This window comes from Podarcis bocagei, assembly GCF_964188305.1.
Source record: "Podarcis bocagei genome assembly, chromosome: 7".
Classification (NCBI taxonomy): Eukaryota; Metazoa; Chordata; class Lepidosauria; order Squamata; family Lacertidae; genus Podarcis; species Podarcis bocagei.
In genome coordinates, this window is record NC_138132.1 from 23,125,177 (window position 1) to 23,151,715 (window position 26,539).

The window sequence follows — 26,539 nt, forward strand, 5'->3', positions numbered from 1 at the left end:
TAGCCACACCCTAAAGACTATTTTGTATCCAACAGAAAGACTACTTCCTTTCTATTACCCAGCTGTTCCATTGGCCAAAATGTAACAGAAAGGGATCACACCTTGGGAGGGAAAAAAGGCTTTATTACAGAGTTTAAATGGCTAGCAATATAAGCACAAAGCTTGTTTTCACATTTTGATTTGTGCTTTTGCAACCCCTAGGGATACTCAGTTAATTATTATTTTTTCTTCCTCCAGTACTGCAGTATGAATGGGGCAAAAATGCAGTGGAGTGACCGGTGCAGAACAAATCGACCAGCCAAGATGATGAGTCCACTGCTCTTTCTGCTGGCGTGCGGAGAATGACTGGCGAGATGCTGAATCAACACACAGCTGCCACGCTGGCTAAGGAAGCTGCACTGATTGCCAGTGCCATGCATGCTTCATGGAGATGGCTCTGGGTTGCTCCAAAGGAACTGCCTGGCACAAGGCCCAGAAGAAAAAGGAGCTACAGAAGGAGAAGCGTTTCACATGAATGAGGGCAACATCTGTGGCAAGGAACACCCAACTGCAGCTGGCTTCTTCCATGTAGAGAAAAGTGGCAGTCCTTGTGGAAAAAAATTGTAGGAAAACAACGTTGCTTTACAAAGGAGGAATCCCCTTTTGTTATAATGCAAGTTGCACTAGCTCAACTATTTTTTTTCTCCAGCAGATTACAGGAGCCCAGAGGGTGCACACTGTGTCAGCACAGCCTACGGCCTTGGATCCGCTTCTCAGTCCTTGTGCTGCTTCTTACGATGCTTCTTCTTTTTTCGCTTTTGGGATGCGCTAGCTTTTTCAGTCCGTTTTGCTTTCTTCCTTGATGGCTGAACATCATCAGCATCTGACTCACCACTGTCAGAATCCCCCAGTTCGGAAGGAGTTTTGCTCTTGTGTTTCTTTTTTCTCTTTTTTTCCTGTTAGAGAGAATACATTAGCGTGTGTAAGCTTTTCTGTTGGAGAGTATTAGGAAACAATTCCCTAAAAGCCGGTTCACATGTAATACTAAGAACAACTATGGCTTAGTGCTAGCTAGCAAACGGGCAGGTTCCTTAAGGGTAGATTGGAGCCGTTGAGCTTTTCACCCAGGACTGATGCTGAGTAGCTAAACCTGCATGTTTGCTAATATGCGCCAAACTATTATTTGGCTTAATGTTATATGCAAACTGGCCCTGCTACTCACTGATCCAAGCTGCATTTTGCAGCAACAGTATTTGCAAAAACTGAACAAAACCTAAAAAGAAGTCTAAAAAGATACAGAGCTCCTAACCCTTCTTAAGATGGTAAAGCAGCATCAGTTGTCAAAATACAAAGTGCTAAGATGAAAAGGGGGCAGCACTTATTTATTACCAAGATTTATATCCCACCTTTTTATAAATTATCCAAGGCAGCATAAGAATACAGAAACTATAAGAATAAAATCAAGAAAAAAGTAAAGGTATAACAGTGCTGTAACTATGGGGGAGCTAGCCAGGTTTTTGCCCTGGTTGACACCTTCAGAGGAGCATCACTGAGGCTCCCAGCCTCTGTGCGTGTGTGTATGTGCGCGTGCGCCAAATTGAGTCTTTGACTTGGATGACATAAAGCCTAGTTTTGCCCCTGGATAAGAAAATTAACCATCCTAAGCACAGAGCACCAAATATTTTTTACTCTTTAAGTATGTTTAGATAGCCCTTTGGGGGGAAAAGAGCTTTTTAAAAAGTGCAAAGGCCCACTCCCTATAGACACTGGGATTCAAATGGACTTATTTTTATGTACAAGATTGCTGACATCATTGTAACTGGCAGCTTGCTGAGCTTGTTCTCAGTGAATGTGGCAATAGAACTGTTACCTGTACTCAATCCTGTCAGCCAATCTTTTACCTTTTTTCTCTTCTTCACAAAATCTTCAGATTTATGTGCCTTCTTTTCTTCTTCTGGAGGGATTTCTTCTTCCTCTGGAATCAGAGTATACTTCGTCCCTCCTGGCTGCACAAAGCAATCTTTTGCAAAATGACCTTCAACACAATGTTTTTTAAAAATTAAAAAACTAAAAAAAACTTTGTTGGTTACCACCTCTCCGCCCCTACCGTGTTTTCTACTACCTTAAAGTAACACAGCACTATTCATCTTTTCTAGCTACAGAAAGTTTTACCATTATGGCCTGTAGTTCCTGAAACTGCAAGAGGAAGGCTACAAAGCAAGCTTGTGTTGGCTATACTGGAGCAGGAGGTAAGAGTTCTACCTACAGCATGCCTGGGAATTGCTGATTTCCACATCCACTCATGCTGGTATTTGTGACTGAGGACTTTATTACTTTTATACATACATACATACCGTATTTTTCGCCCTATAGGACGCACTTTTCCCCCTCCAAAAATGAAGGGGAAATGTGTGTGCGTCCTATGGGGCGAATGCAGGCTTCGCGGACCTCTCTGCAAGCAGCGGGAGCCCGGCGCTGGGCTCCCGCTGCTTGCAGAGAGTTGCCTGCATGCTGAACCCGCGCGCGCTGAGCTCAGCGCGTCCAGCCTTCGCGCACCTCTCCGCAAGCTGTGGGAGCCAGCGCTGGGCTCCCACGGCTTGCACAGAGCTGCCTGTTTGGGGGCTGGGGTTGGGGGAAGCTCGGGCTTCCCCCGCCCCAGCCCCGCGTCTGGGGGGGAAATAAATCCCCCCCCATTATTCCCCCCCAAAAAAACTAGGTGCGCCTTATGGGACGGTGTGTCCTATAGGGCGAAAAATGCGGTACATAATTTTATTTGTATGCCTCCTTTCCACCGTTCAAACCATCCTCAAGGCAGCTTACAACATAAAAACCACCATAAAAAACAATTAACAAAAATATTCACAGACAATAAATATTAAAAATACAAACCAACTTTAATAAAAATACATTTAAAAAAATACAAACCAAACTGAAAAATTTCCAAATAAATCACAAGAAAACCTAAAGTATACAAAGAAACAATGGCAACAACTCTCCCCCAAACAAAACACCCCAGCCCTTTGGCATAAGGTATATTTGTATAAGGTATATTTGCAAGTATAATTTATACAAATATGGATATTGCTGCCAAGTTTGATGGATAAGCAGACTTGACTACCCCAAAACTCAGTTAGAAAGAAGTGGTCCAGTTCTCACTTGTGCTGTAATAACACCCCCTAAATATTTCTAACATTCATAGCTTCACAATTAAGATGTTGTGAACAATATTTCAAAGTTTCGCTGCCCTTGCTGCATTATTATTAAACAAACAATTATCCCATCCTTTGGCAAAAAAAAGTGCACCCCACCCCTTTCTACCTTCCCAACAGCCCTGTGATAGATTAGGTTGAGATACAGTAGCTGGACCATGGCCACCAAGCAAGAGCTACAGGGATGAGTTATTATTTGAACCCCAGTAACTCAGTTAGAAAGAAGTGGCCCAGTTCTCACTTGTGTTGTAAATACACAAAGGTAAGACCCAATACCTTAAAGGTTATGGCAATATGACACAAATGTTATAAATAAATAAATAAATAAATAAATAAATAAATAAATAAATAAATAAATAGGAATTTGACCTCAACATACCTGGACAGCCACACTTTTTGCAAACTGTGTTTAAGACTGCTTCTAGAGTGATCTTCTGGCTGGTGTAGTCTTTGAATGAGCCTTTCTTCCGTGCATCTTGACTGTGTGCAGACATAAAAGATTTTAGTCACAGACAAAACCATTTGTTTTGAGATGTAATCCTAGTTCAGCTGAAGCCAATAGCAAAATTCTAAGGAGCTTTACGTCAGAAATTAAAATAAAAAAATTCCTTCCAGTAGCACCTTAAAGACCAACTAAGTTAGTTCGTGTGCATGCACACGAAAGCTCATACCAAGAACTAACTTAGTTGGTCTTTAAGGTGCTACTGGAAGGAATTTTTTTATTTTGACTATGGCAGACCAACACGGCTACCTATCTACCGTCAGAAATTAAGTCAGACATTTTTAAACATGGCCTGCAGCTTGTGGGGAGCACCAATCAATGTGTCTTCCAGGGGACCCACATAAATCAATGCGGACAGGGTACTCTCCCCAGCCAATTGGAACAAGCAGGAGTCATGCAACAATAGCACCCTGTGCAAGGCACATCCTTGCTCCCTGCCTTTTGCTTCTCATGTGGTCTATTTTGAAGCAACTGGGAATAGCAGGTCTCCTTTTCTTTGTGTGTGGCTTTTTGACAGAGGGGAGCTTATGGCTATCTGACTTTGGGGGGGGGGCGGGTTCTGTAGTCTTTGGGAAGAGGAGATATCTCAGGGCAGATGCAGGTTACCTTCCAGGATACACGAAAAAAGATAGTTCTGCCCTGGCAACAGAGGCTCTGCTCCAGCGAACTATACACCATTTAATTTTAAATGATTTTTCCTAGGACAAGAGTGAAAGCAAGGTAAGCTAATCAAACATCATCTTGTGGTAGCTGAACCAATGAAACTTTTGCGGCTGCCCCTGTGTCTTCATTGGTCCAACAACCCCAAGGCAGAATCTGAATGGCTCTCCTCACTGTCACTCTTGCCCTGGGGGAAATCAATAAAAATGATTCCAACTTGCTGGAATGTTGGCTGCTGTCACAGTGCAATCACCACATCCTGTCCTGCTGGCTGTTGCTTGGTCTCTGAGGTCATTTGGAGCCACCTGGGCTGCAAAGTCACAGATATGCACCCAGAAATTTGGCCCTAGCAGCACCACTGCCCATTGTGATACAGCAAGGATGGGGAAACCATGGCCTCTTGATATTGTTGGAATATAACTTCCATCATCCCTGACCACTGGTCATGCTGATAGGGTGGGGTGGGAGTTACAGTCCAACATCTGGAGAGCCACACATCCTGGGGATAAAGGGGAAAATGAAAGAATAAAAAAGGAAGAATAAAGGGCAATGCAATAAAGTCCATACCCCCACATAAGTGCAACATATTTTGCTTACTCGAGGGTTACATTGTTGGGGTCCAGGTCCTTTCCAGTTCCTTGATTAACAACCTTCATCGAAAGAGACAATTTTAACTTCTCATCTGTCTTCTGAAAACAAGGAAATATTCTTTTGAATTTTATTTTTTTTGTCAGACCTCAAGGAACAAATCAACCAGGGGTTTGTGGTGAGGAACATTCTACACAGAAGGGAAAACACCCCGACCAAAGAGTCTTCACAGCTAGTACTGCATCTCCTGTTTTCCCACCGGGCCTCTCATCATTAATCAACGTTAACATAAACGCAACACCAGCCATTGACAGGACTGTGGGGTACTTTCTTCAAAGTAAAAAGTTGATGAGTGTGTACTTCTTTCTTAACAAAAACCTTCATGTAATTTGTTTAAGTGCAAAATCCTATTTTACAATCACCTCAGAAACAGGACAGTAATGTTTACCTCTTTTCCTATAAGTTTCACCCACACTTTTTCTCCCACATCCACCAACTCTGAGGGCTGGTCCACCCTGCAGTTTGACATGTGACTTTTGTGTACAAGGCCTAAGAAGAAGTATGATGGAGAAAAAAAGTTTGTTAAGTAATGTTCTTTGACAGATGAAATGAACAGAAATGTTTTAAGAATCCTAATGGGTTAACACTGTATTTTGATTTCTAATCTTTTACTATAAAAACCAAAACACCATTTAATACAACTGATAGAGATCCCAACCTTGTTTCCTTGTTCCTGGAATTTTAATGAATGCTCCATATTCTGTCACAGAAGCAACCTGTAAAGAAAATAACAATTATTGGTCAAAAAGGGTTGGCATTCTATTTCCCTATAGTAACTTTTCATCTAATCCAGTATTGTCTACTGTGACACTGGCTGATCAGAGTTTCAGGAAGAAGTTTTTCTCATCAATGGCTATCTGACCTCTTTACCTAGACATGGCAGGAACTGAACTTGGGATGTTTATGTGCAGGTATGGCTCCTCCCCATCTCATTCCATGTTGTACATTTCAAAAGCAGTCTACTATTTAGACTGCAATCCAATGTATTCTTATCTTAATACAAGTCTAACTGAAGTCAGTGGGGCTTACTTTCAAGCAGAGATACCCAGGTTCGCACTATGAGTTATAAATTATAAGGTATCAAACCAAAAATGGCCACTAAGACATTTGAAACCTGAATACCTAGTCTCAATGAAGCCTGCCCAAATCCAACCCTTGTATTTAAGCACCAGGCCAGCAGTAATGAGTGACAATGAGATTGCATGCAGGCAACTACATGGAATTCTGTGTGCATGTGTGCAGACTAGAAGAGGAGGAAAAGAGCACTCTGTTTCACCTCTGAGATCAGAATAGTAACTAAGCAAGCTTTTGAAGAATGGAAGGCCCCACCTCCATAACCATCAGAAAAATTCAGCAAGCTGCTGCAGGAAGGATTGAACTCTCCATTCCTCTTCTGTCAGACCCCAGCAGGGTACCAAAACATTTTACAGGGTATAAACTTATGAGCTCGTTTACAAGGCTGCAAAAGGAAGAATTCCCTATTTCAGATATATCCTATCCAAGTCTATGGATTTTTTCAGGAGTAAAAAGATAACATGACTGCGCAGTTAAGAGGAATATTAAGACTATTCATTCTTATTTACTCAGACATAAGTTCCTTGTTCAGGCTTGCAGCTTTTTTTACTACTTTCTCTTTTTTTCCAGTTGCCAAATTATAAAGTGGAAAGCTTTCCAAAACGGATATAAGCACATATGTAAAACATATAAATTCATGTAGAAAAGGGAAAAGGAAAATTGCAAAATAAGGTCACTTATTTAAATAAGTTCATGATGAGAGTACTTTCTCCTCTTATATTTGCATGCATTTATCTACTATCATTTTTTACTATCCTTACTTTCATTATTAGTAATAATATTCTCCCTTCCCCAAAGTCAATTTAATCATGTGTATGGTTATATCATATCTCAATATTTAACAATCAATTTCAATAATATTTGCCTATATTAAATAGCATTTATTTTTCTGCCAGGAACATATAGCTTTTCATTATGGTATTATATTTCGCTCAAAAGCACACGATGCTTCATTATTTCATTAGCTTTTTCATTCTAATAAGCTATATAAAAGCTCAACTTTTCAATAACATTATTTCCTGCTGTCCCATCTGCCTTACTTTAAAGATATTAGTTAATTTAACTATTTGGGCAATGTTTAATTAGCCAGTCTTGCTATTTGGGGGTCTTCTGCTTTTACCATGTTTCTGCTAGTCATTTGGGCTACAGTTGAGAGATGAATGATAATTTTCTGACCTTCTTGCACATCTAATCCTTTAATATACGCAAATAATGCTAAACATGGGTCATTTGATATCTTACTTTTTTCAAGCATTTGTTCTGAATATATTTTAAATCTGGGCTGTGTCCATAAGACAATTTAAATAGTTCAATCTGATGCAGACACAAATATTTCAAAGCTCATTACATTCTGAAAAGTAACAGTTTTAGCACATACCTCTCCTTGGAAAATATCATAGAGTTCTGGAATTACTTCCATTGCCTTAAATTATGAGAAGTTCCCACAAATCTCCTGGCCAGATTTTTCGTTATCCCTTGGAAGCATAAATCTCTTTTGCTGAAATACAATCAAAGACACTCACTCATCTACTAATTTCCAAATTATTTAGGCAGTACCCAGATGTTTTAAAGTGCTTCTCCTTCACTCATTATTAGCGGCACCCTAGTACAGTCATACCTCGGGTTGAAGTTGCTTCTGGTTGAGCGCTTTCGGGTTGCACTCCGCGGCGACCCGGAAGTAACGGAATGCGTTACTTCCGGGTTTCACCCATCGCGCATGTGCAGATGGTCAAAATGATGTCACGCACATGCACAGAAGCGGCAAATCGCGACCTGCGCACGCGAGTTGTGTTTGTTTCTGGATGCGAACAGGGCTCCGGAACGGATCCAGTTCGTATCCAGAGGTACCACTGTACAGTGGTACCTTGGTTTAAGAACAGCTTAGTTTATGACCAACTTGGATTAAGAATGCTGCAAACCCAGAAGTAAGTGTTTGGGTTTGTGAACTTTGCCTTGGAAGCAGAACATGTTCCGCTTCCTGTTGAGTGTGTTCCATTTGTAAATTGAGTCCCCCGCTGCTATGGGAAAGCACGCCTTGGTTTAAGAACGCTTTTGTTAAAGAACAGATTTCTGGAATGGATTAAGTTTGTAAACCAAGGTACCACTGTACCTAAAATGCTCAATAATTCATAAAATCCCAAATTTAACCATGTGGAAACCCTGTTCCTTTTACACGGTACATTTCTGAGTCTAAATGGCCTCAGCCCAGAAGAAGCGTCTCCACCCCCATCGCTCAGCCCTGAGGTCCTTCTGCTGGTTCCCTTACTGCGAAAAGAGAAGTTACAGGGAACCAGGCAGCGGGGGACTTCTCGGTAGTGGTGCCCTCCCTGTTGAACTGTCAAGGGGATAAAAGAATTGCTCAACTTTTAGAAGACATCTGAAGGCAGCCCTGTATCGGGAGGTTTTTAATGCTTGATGTTTTCATTATGTTTTCAGACGTGCTGTAAGCCGCCCAGAGTGACTGGGGAAACCCAGCCAGATGGGAGGGGTATAAATAATAAAGTTACCATTACACACTGTGGTCCTTAGTTACATTCTTTGTGCAGTTTGAAATGCATCTTCACCACCCCTAGAATTCAAACGCTGAATGTTTACAAATATTTGTCAGCTAAAAATAATAATTTTTGTAGCTGTTCTGTAATGGGAGGGAAACCTCCCATTCCCAGACGTTCCTCCTGCGTGGTGTCATTATAATAAATGTTTATTAGGAGAGATTGCCTCAACCGATTATTGTTGAATGGTCTTGTATGGGTGGACACTGTGAACTATCACTTTCTCCTCAATGATTTTGGGATCCCAGAGGCCATGTAAATAACTCGCCGGATCTGAACAGGAATCTCGACTCCACCAAGGAAAAAAAATGATCCGAGTTGATTTATTTTGGAAGGCCGCCTCCTCCACCTCCACCCAGTTACCTGCGTGCAATGCCCATTGAAGACAGTGGGGCCTACTCCCGAGTAGGCCTACGTGGAGTGAAGGCGCGAACTCTCTCCCATCCCCGCAGCCCTTCCTCCCTCTCCTCCTTCTCCCACCGACTTACCACCTTCGGGAGACAACGAAAATCCCCACAGCAACCGCCGTTTCCTTTACCCGTCCCGTGCCGCTCCGCCTCTCCTCTCCAGCGCCGGCCACGCGAGGTCTAACGTCTGCGCCGGCTCCACCAATCAGGGCCAGGCTCCGTGCTGAAGCGGCGCGAGAGCAGCCGCGAGGAGGAAGGATAGCGTCCGCGAATGAGACGTCGCGGAGGGGGCGGGGCCTTGGTAGGGAGCCGCCAATCGGAACGGCGAGGAGTCAGTTTCCCCTCAATTTGACGCGCCTTTGAGGCCTTGAGGGGAATCGAGACCTTTTCGACGAAGGAGCACGATGATCGACCCGCAGAAACGGAAAGCGCCCGGCCCGGATATGGCTCTGGTAGCGACGGCGTCCGGGGCTAAGAAGCCCCGCCACGAGCTTATCCTGGGGCCGGGGCCTGGCGCTGGGCAGCCGCCCCCGGGCGCCTTGTTGCAGGCGGTGAGTGCCCTGAGGAGCGGAGGCCGCGCGCCCAACCGCTCTCTTTTAATATGCATTATTACCTCGCCGTTATAGCGAGTGAGGCCTTAAAGCGGAGACGGGGAACCCCGAGGCAGCTTAAATGCTGTGGGACTACAACTCCCAGCAGCCCTTGCCAGCGTAGCCCACGGTTAGGGATGACGGGAGATGTGGTGCGATCTCTGGACGGCCTCGCGATTCCCTGTCCGTTTGTTTGTTTGTTTGTTTGTTGCGTTTATATCGCGTTTTTTCCCTTCAGCACTCTAACCACCACGCCACCCAGAAGTAGTCCAGGTGCACATGGTATATAGTCCACATTTCTCAACCTGGGGGTCACCAGGTATGGTTGGACTACAACTCCCATAATCCCTGGCTAGAGAGACCAGTGGTCCAGGAATGATGGTGGTCCAACAACGTCTGGCAGTGTTATAGTCCCAACACTGAAAGTCTGTTACAGTCCAACATACCAACTGCTGCACCGCACTAGTCTCAGAAACACACGTGTGTGTGTGTGTGTGTATAGTGTGAACTAATGGGGGAGTCTTGAGGGGCTAGCATTCTGAAAAGAGGAGAATAAGCAGTGGAGGTAGTTGTTAAAGGGAAAGGTCCATTCTGTTACACAGAACTACATCGTTTTGAATGAGTGGTCAAAATAGCTTTTCATTGCCATCGTTGTGGTTCTGTAACTGTGCTTAGTGTTTAGAGTAACATATAGAAAGCTGTCTTATGAGTCTATGGGTTCCTCTAGCTCAGTATTTTAATAGCACACATGGCTGCGAGAATGACCATTGACTATAATTAGTTTGCATTAGTTACTGATTTTTTATTTCACCTGGGTGATCAGTTAGACCAGCCTTCCCCAACACACTCCTGGGTTGTTGTTGTTTTTTATTAAATATTTTTATTGGTGTTTTGGACATTCTAACAAATATATAACATCACCACCCCCATAAAAGGTGTTAGGTTGTACATTATCGTAAATAATTATTATTACTCAGCACAAGATATCCAAATAGCCAGCCTATAATGCCCCAATACAAAATTTGTTTTATCAATTACAAAGAGTCATTCCAGAGAAGAATGTAGTGCAAGCCATACTGTTCAGGATAGCCATGTCTTCAACGATGCTTTATCTTTAAGGACAGTTTTATTTATATATTGAATAAATGACCACCATGTTACATAAAATTTGTTTTTCTGTTCTTTTCGTAATTTAGAAGTTATTTTCTCAGTGGTAGCCAATTGCCAGTCATTTTTATACCAAAATCCAGGGATAATCCTTGCAAGGCCCTCCAGATATTACACTACAACTCCCATCAGCCCCAACTAGCCTGCTCAGTGGTTAGCATTGAAGAGTACTATTGTCCAAAACATCTGAACGGAACAAGGTTAGGGTATTTTAATGCACTTGTTGAAACTGTAAGTGGTTTGTGTTACAGCTTTTAGAATTAATCTTCAGGGCTAAATTGTCATGTTTTCAGACTGGTGGAAGTGCTTACCTTTGCCACAAGACATTAGATCAGGGATGGAGAGCCAGTTGCCCTCCAGATGATATCGGACTATAATTCTTATCATCTCAGATCATTAGCCATGTTTGCTGAGGCTGTTGGGGTCCAACATCTTGTGTGCTACAGGTTCCTCATCACTGGTTTATGAGTAATAGTTTTCTTTTCTGCATTTGGATGCAGACTCTCTTATAGCTTGTTGGGTATTCTGCATTTTTTCATATTTCAGGGCCCCCCAAGATGTTCCTCTCTCCAGGCACCTATAATGTTGCTTTCGGGGCATGAAGGAGAAGTTTACTGTTGTAAGTTTCATCCAAATGGAGCCACCTTAGCATCAGCTGGATTCGACAGGTTGATATGTAAGTCTACGTTATAAACTTCTAAATACAATTTGTTTGCTTAAAACTAATTGGGTTAGTTGTGTGCTTTTTTAAAAGAAAAGCATACAGCATATTAAATTAACCAAGGACACAATAAATCAGCCAAAGTAAGCTAATTTAATTAATTAAAAGTAAACTTATGTATGACTAATACCAAAGTTTTAATGGTGTATGTGATGGGTCACCCGCATGGTGCTTGTGAGTGCAATGGAGTCCCACACTTCACTCTCCTCATATTTGCATTGAATGAAACCTTCTATTGTAGCCAATAGTCTTACCCCTGCCTAATTGCAACTAGGGAGAAGTGATATTGGGATCATGACTGGGAAGGTCAGGGTCAATCCTTCTCCCCCAGCTGTGACACCCTTCCCCCAAATTGCTGCTTGATAAATAGGTTTTAGAAAAAGCTTTCAATTGGCTCCATGATAGTGGTGGTGTATGGCAGTTCTTAGTTGGCGGAGCAATTTGTCTGGTTAATTCTGATAACAAATAAGACTGCAGCATGCTAGCTAGTTATGTGACCCCCAAGCATGAGGGGAAGTGGGAGTTATTGTTTTGTTTTTATTATGAATTTTGTGTTTTTATCTTGTGTTTTTATGCTGTGAACCATCTTGAGATCTATGAATGAAGGGCAGTATGCAGATTTAATTAATTAATTAATTAATTAATAATGATAATAATAAAATAGCGGTGGGGAATCTTCCTGGAGATTGCAGCTGGGGGTGGAAGGTTAACTCTTGCCTCCCCAGCTGGACTTGCCAGGAATTCTACACACCCTTCACTAATTAGGGCATTTTAAAGCCTAATTGCTGGCTGGGGTGGAGTGACGACACGTGTGTGTGGTTGTCTGCTGTGCATGGTGCCAATGACAGTTTCTTGGGTGCCCACAGGCCATAAAGGTTGATGACTCTGGCTGAGTAGAAGTCGCCACAATGGGAATCTTAAGAGATATTATCCGCTAGAAAAGCCATCAGTAGTTTTATAAGGAAAAGTAATTAATTATAGATGCTTTAATGAAAGGTCCATAATCAGTTACAGGTTGCAACCCTAGTTTAAATTAATATTAAGAATACCTGACCCAGTTTACATGCTATGATAATCAATGGTTTGCCATGGTTGCTCAAACAACCCCTGGTTTGTTTCTCCTCTAATTCTAGTGGGAGCAAAAATCACAATCCCTACCTCAGTTAATTTGAACCAAGAATCCTGGGAAGTGAAACAAACCATGATGTTCACATAGGATGCAACAGTAAGCCAGATGAGAGCATCTGTTCTTTTCATCTGTTACTCAGTAGGATGGTAGCCTTTTTAAAAACACATAGGCCACATTGTACTAGCATGCTAGTATCTACTAAGGTTTACTTGTGAACTCAAAAGTACACACATAGTGTGAAGATCAACATTTTGAATTGAAAAGAATCTGATCTTGCATTCATGATGAACCACAGACATTTTCGTGTGCTTACATACTGCAATACAGTTTCTTTGAAGTGATTGTGAATATTTTCTCTCACTGCCTTTGTTAGGTATAGAAGAGTTTTCCCCAGGTAAAAAATGATGCTCTTTTCTTAAAAGCAACCACCACCCACCATCTGTTTCTGGAAGTTATACCTACTTGAAGGCTAAGCATTAGATCTGAAAAGTGCATCTGATTCATTAAGAGGATTTATCACTTGGAAATGCCAACATGACTTCAGTATTTAATCTTGATCTTGCATTGATTCTAGTGTTATGGAACGTGTATGGGGACTGTGATAATTATGCCACTCTGAAAGGACATAGCGGAGCAGTTATGGAACTACATTATAACACTGATGGCAGGTTAGTACATATATAATTCTTGTTGTGGATATTTTTATCTGCTGTTTAATTGATTAGCAATGACTTTTTGTCATTTGGAGTATATTACTGAAGCTTGTGTACTTATATTTTGCTGGTTGTTGGTTCTAGTCACTTGGTGATTTTCTTTTTAATATGTCAAAATATTTCAGAACAAATTCTGAAAGCATGTGCAAGAAATGAACTTCCTGTGGGTTATATCCAGCTAGGTTCTATTTGGAGGAGGTTCACTGAAATTAATGAACCTTATTTAGTCATGTGTGTTAACTTTAGTGGGTCTACTGTGAGTAGAACGGGCACTGAATACAACCCTATGATTTGAGGGAGAAAAGTTGGATAGGAATGCAGGCAGGTAGTCACCGTCACATTGTAGCCATTCAGTCCATTCCACTATTCCCTGCTGCTTTTCCTGATTTCTGCCAAACAGATCCTGGAGCAACATGCCAATAGTAGTAAAAGCCTTTGGGGACTGGAGTGGTGCATGGCTGCCTGGCAGAACAAGGTTATTCACGATAGCGATTCACTTACACCTAGGGATTTGTACAAGATTTTGTAACTTACGCACCACCTATTTTTACAGTTACTGATTTTTCTCTATTTGTTTTTGTAAGCAGCTCTGAGAGCATTTTTAGGTAAAGAGCAACAGTAAAAATGTTTCAATTAAATAAAGATTCTGTGGTAGTTGTATATAGTGGAACCTCAGTTTTCGAGTGTCTCGGAAGCCAAATGTTTCGGAACGCCAAAAACCTGGAAGTAAATGCTTCCGTTTTCAAACGCGCCTCGGAAGTCGAATGGCTTCCACTGCTTGCTTTTCAATTTTCTCAATTGAACTGAGGCTTCTGTAGTGAGTTCTTGGTTTTCAGACGTTTCGGAACTCAAACGGTCTTCTGGAATGGATTACGTTCGTGAACCGAGGTTCCACTGTACTGCACATTTGGAAACCCTTTGGGATAACTGGATTTTGTCACAAAGTAGTGACCAAAGTAGTGTTTGCCTTCCCTTTCCCCCTCCATCAGAAGGCTGGCATTCTGGGCAAAATGCTTGACAGTTAGTAGTAGGTGTCTTTTGCTTTTTGTGGTCACTTTTAACTGTCTTCTACCTAAGGGCCATTTATTTGAATGTTGAATACCTTTTAATACATGTGAAATGCTGCTTTTCAGCACTTCATCAGCATTGCATTTTCTCCTAGCATGCTATTCTCTGCCTCCACCGATAAAACTGTAGCAGTGTGGGATAGTGAGACAGGAGAGAGGGTGAAAAGACTCAAAGGTCACACATCATTTGTGAATTCCTGTTACCCAGCAAGACGTGGACCTCAGCTGGTCTGTACAGGCAGTGATGACGGAACAGTAAAGGTTAGTATGGATAATTGTCGTCTTGCAATGTAAATACTAAATACTAGTGTGGGTTTGTGTGATCAGTAAGCAGTTGTCTTTTTAGGTGCTGCTTGCTGAGTAAAGAGTTCTGTTAAAGAGGTACATTCTTTTGGGATATGGAGTTGTTATTTTCTTTCCACCAATATCAACTAGTCAAATGTGAACCCGGTTCCAGCTTCTGTGAAAACCTACACTTGTAGATTTATCATTTCGAAGATAGTCACTCTTAACGTGAGCATGATAATCGCACCAACCTATGCTCTGGAAACCTCGTCTGGACTATTACAATGTGCTTTATGTGGGCCTTCTCTTGGAGACTGTTCAGAAGCTGCAACTGGCGCACAGACCAAGGTGCTGGTGGGCACGACTGACAGGACACAAGTTCTTAAATAGCTGTACAGTTGCCATTGTGCTTCTGAGCCCAATTCTAGGTGCCGCCATTTACAAAGCCCTAAAAGACTTGGCTCCCAAATATATGAAGAACCACCTCCTCCCATGTAGACTTTTTAAAAGATCTGCGGAGGAGGCCCTGCTCTCAGTTCTGACACTATGTGAAGTTCATGGGGCAGCAGTGTGTGAGAGAGCCTTTTCTGTGTTGACTCCCAGTTCGTTGAATGCCATCCCCTCCCAGGGACAGCTGCCCTTGTCAGTAAGTACTTTTTAATGTTGAATCAGGGTGCACCTTTTGTGCACAGGCCTTCAGGATTACGAGACCTTTCATGGCTTAGTTGTATTGAGCTATTTTTGGACCCTGTGGTGAAGGGTGGGTTATGAATGTCTATCTTGTTTGCTTTCGCTTCCAGTTATGGGACATCAGGAAAAAAGCTGCTGTTCAAACATTTCAAAATACATATCAGGTGTTAGCAGTGACCTTCAATGATACCAGTGATCAGATAATATCTGGAGGCATAGACAATGATATCAAGGTAAGCTGTTTGTTGAACCTTCCTTAGATTCCATATTTGTAACTTGGACAAAGGGCTTATCTGCACTTGAAAAACAAACTAGTTTCAAACGAGTTTTAAGTTTTGCATTGCCCCAGACCCTTCTCCTCTCTCGTTAGAACACTTAGCCACCTCCAGAAGGAGCAATGAAGAAACAGAAGACAGTGGTAGCTTCTAGTTTTCTCGGGGTGGTGGGAATAAGGTTCTACTGTGAAGACGAGTAGGCAGTGCCAGCTCTCCCTGTGCCAGGAAGATGGCACACAGTGAGACCTGAAAGCCCTCGTATCAGAAACAGGAGACCCATTAATTATTTGTTATGGGCTGTCCCTTTCCTTTAAAAGGGCAATTGGTCAACAGATGCTGGGATTTTTGTCTTTCAAGACCTGGCATAGGTTATTTGTCTTACAAGGACATTGGAAGTCTAAGAGACTATATCACAAATAAATAAATCTCCATGTATTTGTTTAGGCTCTGCTCCTCATTTTGCAACTTCACCTGAAAGCTTCAACAGCCCTATATAGAGCTAACTACTTTAAAGACCTCTCTCTCTCTCTCTCTCTCTCTCTCTCTCTCTCTCTGTGTGTGTGTGTGTGTATGTGACACACCATATATCTGCTCATATATCCTTAAAGGTATGGGACCTTCGTCAGAACAAGCTAACTTACACAATGAGAGGACATGCTGATTCTGTCACAGGTCTCAGCCTGAGTTCAGAAGGCTCTTACTTGCTTTCCAATGCCATGGACAATACAGGTAACTGTTTCTGTTGGAAAATAGCATTAAGGAACATGTAACCAAGCATACTACTACTAGTCTTTACTAGCTTGCAGCCAGTATGTCAGAACTTGGAAATGTCTCCTAAAATGCACCAAGACTTTGGGTAGTTGCCAAAACTGTAAGAGAAGTGTGATGCGATTTATTATTGCCAGAAGCCTGCTTTTTGTCCCATTAGGGCTGCCAGGGCACACTGCTACAATGATAGAAGAAGCCACAATTGGCAGATTCTCTTGTCAAAATGCAGACTTTAACTGTCATCTCTGGACAAGCTTCTGTAGGACTTTTGTCTCCCTCCCGCATTCATCATAGCATACCGTTTTCCTGATCTTAACTTGGGGTTTGAGAACCTGCAGCCCTTCAGATGCTGTCAGCATAGTCAATGGTCAGAAGTTGTGAGAGTTTAAACACCTGGAAGTTCCGCACCCCTCCATTAAGCACCACAGCGGTTTTTTTAGTTGCTTCTCTGATTAACAAATTCTTTGATGATCCATCTCTACTACTTTTTTCCTCAATCCACCTACCATTCCTTCAAGTCCTCCTTTCTTGGTCCATCCTTCAGATTCTTTGTCTCTGGCTTCCCTGACCCTTAGGTTCCCTACACCCTGGCACAACATCCTCAGCCCAACTCTGTGATATGACAGTCTCAGTCAAATTGAAGTTTTCCTCCTTCCCTCACTAAAAGCTAGACTGCAAAAATGTTCCCTCTGTTCCCTGCACAGCTGAATGTTTGTGTGTGAAGTTGTAGTCATGTCACCATCTAGAGGCTGCTTGTCAGTGGCTGAAACCATGCTCTAGCTAGCTATACCTGAATTCTGTCTGCAGTTGTGGTTGCTGCCATCTCAAAAAGGTTGTTACAGGTCTGGGAAAGTTGGGGGGGGGGGAGAGTAACCCAAAATGATTGAGTGGTTGGAGCACCTTCCCTGTGAAAAATGGCTGGAATTTTTGAGACTGTGTAGCTTTTAGATGGGAGTGTATAATGAAAGCAGCTTCTCTTGAACTCACCATGCTAGAACTTGGGCTTGCCCAATGGAAGTGATGGGCAGTAAATTCTGGACAAATGAAATATTTATTCACATGATGCATAAGTAAAGTATGGAATTCACTGCCCCAGGATGTGGTAACCACCACTGACTTTAGATGGCTTTAAATGGAATTTTGACAAATTTTGGGTGGGTAAATACTGCCAAGAGGACGCGGGTGGTGTTGTGGGTTAAACCACAGAGCCTAGGGCTTGCCGATCAGAAGGTAGGTGGTTTGAATCCCCGTGACGGGCTGAGCTCCAATTGCTCGGTCCCTGCTCCTGCCCACCTAGCAGTTTCAAAGCACGAAGTGCAAGTAGATAAATAGGTACCGCTCCAGCGGGAAGGTAAACGGCGTTTCCATGCGCTGCTCTGGTTCGCCAGAAATGGCTTAGTCATGCTGGCCACATGACGCGGAAGCTTTACGCCAGCTCCCTTGGCCAATAAAGCAAGATGAGCGTCACAACCCCAGAGTCTGCCACGACTGGACCTAATGGTCAGGGGTCCCTTTACCTAAATACTACCAATAGCTATATGGACCCTGCATGTTCAAAAACATCGTGCTGCTGTGTGCTTGTTGTCATCCTCTGTTTTTGCCCTTCCCAGAGGCATCTGTTTAGCCAGTGTGGGAAACAAAATACTGAACTAGATGGCTCTCTGGTCAGATCGAGCAAATCAGTTCTTATGTCTTTAAACCTATCAGCTTACTTACCATCAAATCTGCAATATTGTGGGATAATACTTGTTACTACGGTTCTAAATTGCTTGTATGGGCTCTGTTCTAGTTCGTATCTGGGATGTTCGGCCCTTTGCCCCTAAAGAGAGATGTGTAAAGATCCTCCAAGGGAATGTACATAATTTTGAGAAGGTGAGTTCTGTGCTGGTTGAAATGCTCCTTGTTTATGGATGGCAGCTAAGAATTAATTCATAAGTAAATGGCTTTTAAAATTTCAGATTGCCACAAACCTCTTAACAAGGTCTGTGCTCAAGATTAATGTGTGAGAAGAAATTCCAATTAAAGCTGCTGCAACAAGGTTTTTTTTAACCCCCAAGTGCAGCTGTAATGGCCTATAAATTTTAGTATCTTGACATTCACAATCTATTTCACATAAGATAACAAGATACTGTGTATTTCTGGCAATAAAGTACAATATATATCTGCAGACTAAGCTTCCAAAGGCAAGCCATTATTACTGCAGTGGTGTTAATGTCTTAAAGCCTTGGCGAGTTTTTATTTCAAAAAGAATCGGGGAAATGAAGGTATGCCTGGAATTGTGCTACTAAGTTTTCTTGTTCTTTAGAATCTCCTGCGATGCTCCTGGTCACCAGATGGAAGTAAAATAGCTGCTGGATCTGCAGACAGGTAAAGCCCTCTTACTTTCATCTGAAAACCAGTGCTCTAGGTACCAAGCTGCATGGGACTTTAACACTCACACTCTCCATTGTGCTCGGAGACAGACTGGTATCGCCTTATAGGTGTGTTGCAGTAGCACGTTACTACTTGAAAGGAATGGAATCTGTTCTTTAGCCTGGGATAGCTCAGTCAGTAGAACATGAAACTCTTAATCTTGTGTGCTCAAGCCCCATGTTGGGCAAAAGATTCCTACATTGCAGGGGGTCGAACTAACTCACCCTCGTGGTCCTTTCCAACTCTATGACACTGTGGTCTAGGTTGTGAGAAGAACTTAAAGTCATGGAAAGCAACATTCTAAACCCCAGGAGGTATCTGGTTGCACTCAGTGTGTTCCATGTAGAATAATTAGTGGATATTTGACTGGGAGTGTGTGCGTGTTTGAAGGGGGCTTCTCTGCTTCATCAGCTTGAAAACACGGTTCTAGAGAACTACTCAACGTGTAAGTTTTGATTGGCTAAGTAATCTAGATATCTAACCAAACTGTTCTTCTGAGACTTGTTCATCTCTAGGAAAGGAAGCTTAATAGCAAAATCTCTTCTATTAGTCATAATGAACTGGGGGGGGGGGCATGAAAGGGATGAAAAGTACTTGGCTTTAACAGTTCAAGCAGTGCTCTCTGCAGCCCTTGAAAATATATGTGGTATATGTTCTTTTGATGTACATACAGTAGTGCCCCGCAAGACGAACGCCTCGCAAGACAAAAAACTCGCTAGACGAAAGGTTTTTTCGTCCGCGATTTGCCTCGCAAGACGAATTCCCCTATGGGCTTGCTTCGCAAAACGAAGCTTGCCCCGGGGACAGCGGGTCTTCTCTTTTGAAGCAAGGGGCTGCGGGGAGATAGCGATCTCCCTGCAGCCCCTTGCTGCAAAAGACGTCCGGGGGAAGCGGGGAAGCGAAGCGCTTCGCTTCCCCGCTTCCCCCGGACCTCTTCTGAAGCAAGGGGATGGGGGGAGATAGCGATCTCCCTGCAGCCCCTTGCTGCAAAAGACGTCGGATGAAGCGGGGAAGCGAAGCGCTTCGCTTCCCCGCTTCCCCCGGACCTCTTCTGAAGCAAGGGGATGGGGGGAGATAGCGATCTCCCTGCAGCCCCTTGCTGCAAAAGACGTCGGGGGAAGCGGGGAAGCGAAGCGCTTCGCTTCCCCGCTTCCCCCGGACCTCTTCTGAAGCAAGGGGCTGGGGGGAGATAGCGATCTCCCCCCAGCCCCTTGCTTCAGAAGAGGTCCGGGGGAAGCGGGAAGCGAAGCGCTTCGCTTCCCCGCTTCCCCCTGACGTCTTTTGCAACTGTTCCGAAGTGGGGCGGGGGGCGGGGTCACCTGCCCCAGCCGCCCCACTTCGGAAAGCTGTTCCAGGAACAGCTCCATAGGAACCTCCATAGGCGCCCGTCACCTCTCCAGCCAGGAGAGCGCGCGCGGGGCTAAACCAGCCCCCCGCGACCCTCTCCCAGCTGGAGAAGTGACGCGCGCCTATGGCAGGAGCCTCCATAGGCGCCCGTCACCTCTCCAGCCGGGAGAGCGCGCGCGGGGCTAAACCAGCCCCCCGCGACCCTCTCCCAGCTGGAGAAGTGACGCGCGCCTATGGCAGGAGCCTCCATAGGCGCCCGTCACCTCTCCAGCCGGGAGAGCGCGCGCGGGGCTAAACCAGCCCCCCGCGACCCTCTCCCAGCTGGAGAAGTGACGCGCGCCTATGGCAGGAGCCTCCATAGGCGCCCGTCACCTCTCCAGCCGGGAGAGCGCGCGCGGGGCTAAACCAGCCCCCCGCGACCCTCTCCCAGCTGGAGAAGTGACGCGTGACTATGGCAGCAGCCTCTGAAGGATGCACCGAAGCCTGGCGTGGGGGGGGGGCGGAGAGACCTTCTCCCCGCGCCAGCCTTCGGATGGCTGTCCTGAAGACTTGGGGTGGGAGAAGGGTTTTCCTTCCCACCGCCAACATTCAGAATGCTGTTCTGAATGTTGGCGGTGGGGAGGAAAAACCCTCCTCCCACGCAAGCCCCGGGAACAGAGGGAAAGCGCTGCGCGCCTTCCCCTCTGTTCCCGTACCTGTCCTGAAGGCTTGCGGTGGGGAGAAAAGCCCTTCTCCGCACCGCCAGCCTGGCAAGCGGTTTCCCTAGGAACGCATTAATTGATTTTCAATGCATTCCTATGGGAAACCGTGCTTCGCAAGACGAAAAATTCGCTAGACGACAAAAATTGCGGAACGAATTAATTTCGTCTTGCGGGGCACCACTGTAGTGACATTTCCTAACTCAAGGACACCTTGGCCTGCGCAGTCCAGCCAGTTGCTTTGCGATCATGCTTTCCTTCCCCACCTCCTGTGCAAATGTTGGTGCCAGAGCAAGTGAGACAGCTTTCTAAATATAGTACATTAACTGCTGGTTAACTTATTTCAGTCCATGTTGATGGATTGGTGATGAGCAGTGGCTTATGTATCTGGTGATCTTGTAAAGGGGAAAGAAGGGGGGTGTATCCGGAAGGTAGTAATTATGGTAGGGGTATGCTGCTTTTTTATGTTGCTTACAATATGTTGCTGAGGGCACCCTTACGACTTAGTAAAGGATATGAATTCTAGCTACAAACAGGACAGGTCTCTGACTTGTTTTCTGGTGAAAGTCATAACTACTGAAAAACTGGTCTTTCAGCATCACTAATATTCAGCATGTATCATAATGCAATTTGTAGTAAAATCCTTGAATTTTGAGCATTAGTTCCTGTCTTATGGGGTGTTACAAAATTTCTTTCCCTGTTTTGTGATATGCTTAAAAGCTGGGCTTTTCTTTGGAGACTCACTGATGGCACTAAGCAAGCGCATTAAATACTTCTGTGTTCCGTTGCCATGCGCATCAAAGTTGACACAACCAAAGCAAGATGAGAGGGAACAGTGCAGACACATTGGAAAATACTTAATGGATTTGATGAATCAGACCATAACAAGGTCATAATTCAGTTCAGAATGGCAACTTCTTAAAGTTGGGGGCACTGAATTTTAGAAAGTTTCGGTTATCAGGCTTTCTGCAGCATAAGTCTCTCATCTCCAGTCCCCGTACTGCAAGGTTCAAGTGATGAAATAACTGAAAGGCAGTGAAACATTTTTGAGGCAGTAGCTATTTAACCAGTCTTTAATACCCAATAGCTTTGAGAGCTTAACTGGCTGAAGTCACAGAAGGAATCTGAGTACAGGGTGTTAGGATTAGCACTGAAGAGTCAACTTGTTAAATCTTGCGTCTTGAGCCTCCCATGCATATCAACATAAGGTTTCTGAAGGAGTAGCTGTGTTCATCTGCTGCAGCAAAAACAATCAAGTCTCGTGACATCTGTATTTCTAGGTCAAATAGCAGCCAGTGCATGGCTACTTGGAAGTAACCTCCTCTGGGTTCAATGTGTCTTGCTTCTAACTAACTGTGCATAGGATTGTGGCCAAAGTCCTTACCTAGGACTGCTCAGCCATCGCCTTAGTGAGCCATTTAAGTTTGGTTCATGTGTCACTCAGAGTAGTATTCCTCACTTCTTGTCACTTAAAAAGCCCATTATTGTCTTTCAAAGTACCTATATTCTGTTTGAAATTGCTCACCCCTTTTGGAGAAGACCTATTCTCATTTGAGTACACTCAAACCATATCTTACAACATACTTGGTTGGGAAACAAAAATATTCCACATTATAAGTGTTTTGTGTCCGTTGCCAGAATGTAATAGAAAATATAATGCATCATATTTATTGTGCAAAGATCCAAGGGGCAGATTTTCATAAAGCATTATTAGCAAATTACTGGAATTTTTCAGATGCTCAGAAAAACACCTTGTGACTAGAGATGCTTTTGTAAGTTACAGGACAGCATTGTTTGCTAAAGCAGCAGATGATCAGAAATGAAGTTCTGAAAGATTTGACTTTGCATTTTAGTGAACTTTTGTCAGCTGTAAATTGCAACTTTCCATTGCAAATGAAAAGACATGTTTGCCTAAAGTCTTAAGGTTCAAGGCTGTCAAATGCAGCAGCACATAGTTTTTGTGGAATATTAAGTACTGAAGACAAATAATGAAGCTGAATGCACACCAGTTAAAAATAAGTTACAGTCTTACTGTATGCAGACAGACTTCAGATATTAGAAATAAGCAGTGTTACTTTATCCACAGTACTGAGTCAGACAGTGATGCAATATTAGTTTTTTACAGAAATATATATCCCATGATATCACTAAAGCAAGCAAGCTGGTTTTTCAAATTATGAAGTAGTGTTGCTTCATGAGTCATGAAATGAGTAACAGTCTTCCAGTTTGTAGATCATTAAGTGAATACATTTGTTCACCTGAACGTGCAATGCTACATTCAGACTCAGTGACTTGCATCTCCAAATTCAAGATATCTATCAATTAGCTAGGTTTGCTTTTACTAACTTAAAGCCAGCAGCAGGTGGTGTCAAACTAAGGTCATGCAGGCAACAGGTTTTCTTTCTACAGCAATATGATAGGCTGATATCAGATCCAGGTACAGCAAAAGGGCTTCCTGGGTAGTCTCTAGTAAACACAGCCGCTCATAGCTATAAGAGATCCTGAAATATTGAGTAACTGGGTCAAAACAGAGTTGCTCTTTTATTTTTAGTTCATTCCATTGGGAGGCTCTTACTCATGTTATTTCTCATTACAGGTTTGTTTATGTGTGGGATACGACCTCCAGAAGAATTCTCTACAAGCTGCCAGGCCATGCTGGTTCAATAAATGAAGTGGCTTTTCATCCAGAGGAGCCAATTAGTAAGTTCTGTTTGAATTGCCAGGAAGCCTGGAAGTGGGTGCTTTTAATTAAGGAACATGACTTCTGTGAATTCTTGATTGTAAAGAGAATCTGTTAGCCAGTCTCTCTCTCTCTCTCTCTTTCTTTCTTTCTTTCTTTCTTTCTTTCTTTCTTTCTTTCCTTCCTTCCTTCCTTCCTTCCTTCCTTCCTTCCTTCCTTCCTTCCTTCCTTCCTTCCCTCCCTCCCTGACCTGTTCTTTTGGGTTGTCTTGGTATAGTAATGCTACAAAACACAAACAACAGAAATATAACCTACTTGGGGGGGGGGGGATTTAGTTGAACTCCAGTAGGTTGGATCTGTCCTCTCCAGAGAATTTTCAGCCGCTTAACGGGGTGACATAAATTTTAAGATGGGGGCAGGCAAACATCAAGCTGGGAGAGATCTACTTTTTCTTTCTCATGCTTGACCTCAGAATTTGTTACTGGTACCATAACAGTGCTGTGTGGCCCTTCAAATGTTGTTGGGCTTCAACTCCAATTATTCCTGACCATTGTCCATGCTGACTGGGGCCAGTGGGAGTTTGAGCTCAACAGCGCAAGGAGGGCCACAGACTTCTCATCCCTGCTCTGTTTCGTTGATGAAAAAGATTCTTGAGAGGCTGCACCCTCTTGTGGCTACTTTCTAGTATTGACAGTTTCTAGCGTTTTGTTTTGCAGAGGAAGTCATAACATTGCTACTGTTAGAGGAAACACATTAGAATTATTAATGTAGCTGCCTGAACTTTAGTAGGAGTTGAAAGACCCAAACTCTGCATTTTAGAAAAATTAGGACATTCTGGTCAGAGCATACATGTTGAGGCATGCATGTGAGAGTCAATTTAGTTATCAAGTGATACTGGAAGTACAAGAGGGGTGGAATAAGATGGTCAAAACTGATCCTTCACATTTTCTTCAAATGTGTTTGTATTTCTTCCCATCAGTACTTTCTGCATCTAGTGACAAAAGGCTGTATATGGGGGAGATCCAGTGAGGAAGAGAGCCAGCACCGTTGTCATCTTGGATGTGTGGAACTGGATTGCTTCTGGCCAAGTTAGATCTTTCTGCACAAAGTCTTGGAAGATGAAGAGACTTCAGAAAATGCCGTTTCATGTACAGAGTTAAATATTAACCACCTGTGTTTTAGAGGATCCTCCTTGAATTCTTGACCATGTTATGCAGAATATTGAAAAGGCTTCTGGTTTTGAAGTATTAAGATTTTTGAGATGGACATACAGATTTCTTATTTTTCCCTGCACAATGTGCTTTCGGCTTATTATTGAAATCATTTGACACTTGTAAAATGTGGAGCGTTTAATATTTCATGTTTCCCTCCAGGTTTGCTTGTCATTTTTATACAGAAAATAAATAGAATACTTTGCAAAAACTGTGTGTTGATGGAATTTATTGCTATGTATACTTTTTTCCATTATTCAGCAGTGTTTAATCTACATAGAAGCGGGTCAGAGGGCAGGAGGGGGAGAACGTCACACAAAGGGCAAAAAAGAAAAGAAAATGGACAATTAAATAAGCAATAGTATAAAATTTAATCTCACAGGTGGCAATGATGCTGCACAGATGATATTCTACTTTCTTTTAATAATGTTCCATTGATGTACTGGGATGATGGTCAAGTAATAATAATAATAATAATAATAATAATAATAATAATAATAATAATAATTTATTTATACCCCGCCCATCTGGCTGGGCTTCTCCAGCCACTCTGGACGGCTTCCAGAATTGTTTTCCAGAAAGTATTGTTTCATCACATACCTTCTTTGTGGATCTTCACAGGGTGTCATTCAGCGAATCTGTTCTAGTTGGCAAAATGATAGTCTGTTTCTTCCATTGTTTTTAAGGGTAGGAAACGTCTTTACAAATTCTCAAGGGTTTCTGGAAAGCACAGAACTTGCTATTCCTATGAGAGAATAAATATGTATATAAATGTGTGGTTGGAAGTGTGGCAAAGTGGAAAAGCAGCCGTTTTGCCAATTTGCTGCCAAAATCACAAACAAGAGTCTCAGGTTAATGGAGGCTAAAGTGTTTGAAAACATCTGTGTAATTGGGTGTAAGAACTCTTCAGTGTATTAAAATGAGAATTGTTCATCCCAACAGCTTGTGGGTGACAATGGAGAAATCTGGCTTAGTCTATACTTGATTGTGGTTTACAAACCAGATTGGCCTATCTCTATATTGAGGGTGGGATGGAAGCTGGGTTTTTATGAATCCATATACATCCCAGGACCCAAGCTTCTAAGATTTGCGAGTTGGTCCTTATTGTGGTAAAACTGTGGGTCAGTGAGAAATGTTTCTGAAAGAAACCCCAAACTCTGGATGTTCTCAGCTTTCCAGTATAGTGTGCACTGAATCACTTAGCATGGCTCACTCAGTAATAGAAGTAGTAGTGTGCCTGTAAACTAAAGAGCTCCCACCATTTTCACAGGCACGTATCATCCAGCTTTTTGTACAGGGAGCAAACACAGCTGTAAAGCAAAAGTTGCAACCTGTTGAACTGCAGGAGAAGAGGGCAGGGCAGGGCTAGCCAATGTTGTACCGGCCAGGTACTGAACTGCAACTCCCACCAGCCCCTGCCAGAATGGCCAATGGGAAGGCATGATAGGAGTTGTAGTCCCGCAGCAAATGTAAGTCACCACTTTGGCTATCCCTCATGTAGAGGATGAGTATATATGGATTATACTGTTTTCCATAGGGTGCAGCTGCCTTATCCCCCAATCCTCCAGTGATCTTCCAAAACGGATGAGACAAATGTTTTCATTTTAGCACTGTTGTGTTGTAAGTGGTTCTAGAATTGCTATTGCCCTTATAAATTGAAATACCTATTGCACAGAATAAGAGCTTGCCACTTTGAACTCCTTTTGATCTAATCCAGCGAGGGATTCCTTTAAGTCAGCAGCCTTCAAACTAAGC

The 26,539-nt window shown here is 43.1% G+C and overlaps 2 protein-coding genes and 1 long non-coding RNA gene across 4 annotated transcripts in view; 1 reads left to right on the forward strand and 2 right to left on the reverse strand.

Moving 5' to 3' along the window:
• The window catches only part of LOC308591360, a 329,063-nt gene that overhangs the window by 4,821 nt on the left and 297,703 nt on the right, over positions 1-26,539 (reverse strand). The window lies entirely within an intron of this gene.
• ZCCHC17 (zinc finger CCHC-type containing 17) lies at positions 103-9,262 on the reverse strand. 2 transcript variants are annotated; one of them, XM_081202062.1, is made up of 8 exons: positions 9,113-9,262; positions 7,451-7,570; positions 5,657-5,714; positions 5,387-5,487; positions 4,948-5,039; positions 3,568-3,668; positions 1,881-2,014; positions 103-935 (listed from the first exon to the last, which is right to left on the reverse strand). In XM_081202062.1, exons 2-8 carry the CDS (start codon positions 7,490-7,492, stop codon positions 753-755), a joined length of 711 nt encoding a protein of 236 aa, XP_081058188.1. In that variant the 5' UTR covers positions 7,493-7,570; positions 9,113-9,262; the 3' UTR covers positions 103-752. The 2 variants fall into 2 exon arrangements, with proteins under 2 accessions (XP_081058188.1, XP_081058189.1); XM_081202063.1 differs by lacking the exon at positions 9,113-9,262 and adding an exon at positions 8,988-9,071.
• On the forward strand, positions 9,327-24,995 carry SNRNP40 (small nuclear ribonucleoprotein U5 subunit 40). The gene is made up of 10 exons (XM_081202015.1): positions 9,327-9,582; positions 11,335-11,464; positions 13,213-13,306; positions 14,514-14,679; positions 15,504-15,626; positions 16,277-16,397; positions 18,226-18,308; positions 18,742-18,803; positions 23,490-23,593; positions 24,553-24,995. The coding sequence occupies exons 1-10, from the start codon at positions 9,436-9,438 to the stop codon at positions 24,600-24,602; spliced, it is 1,080 nt and encodes a 359-aa protein (XP_081058141.1). The 5' UTR covers positions 9,327-9,435; the 3' UTR covers positions 24,603-24,995.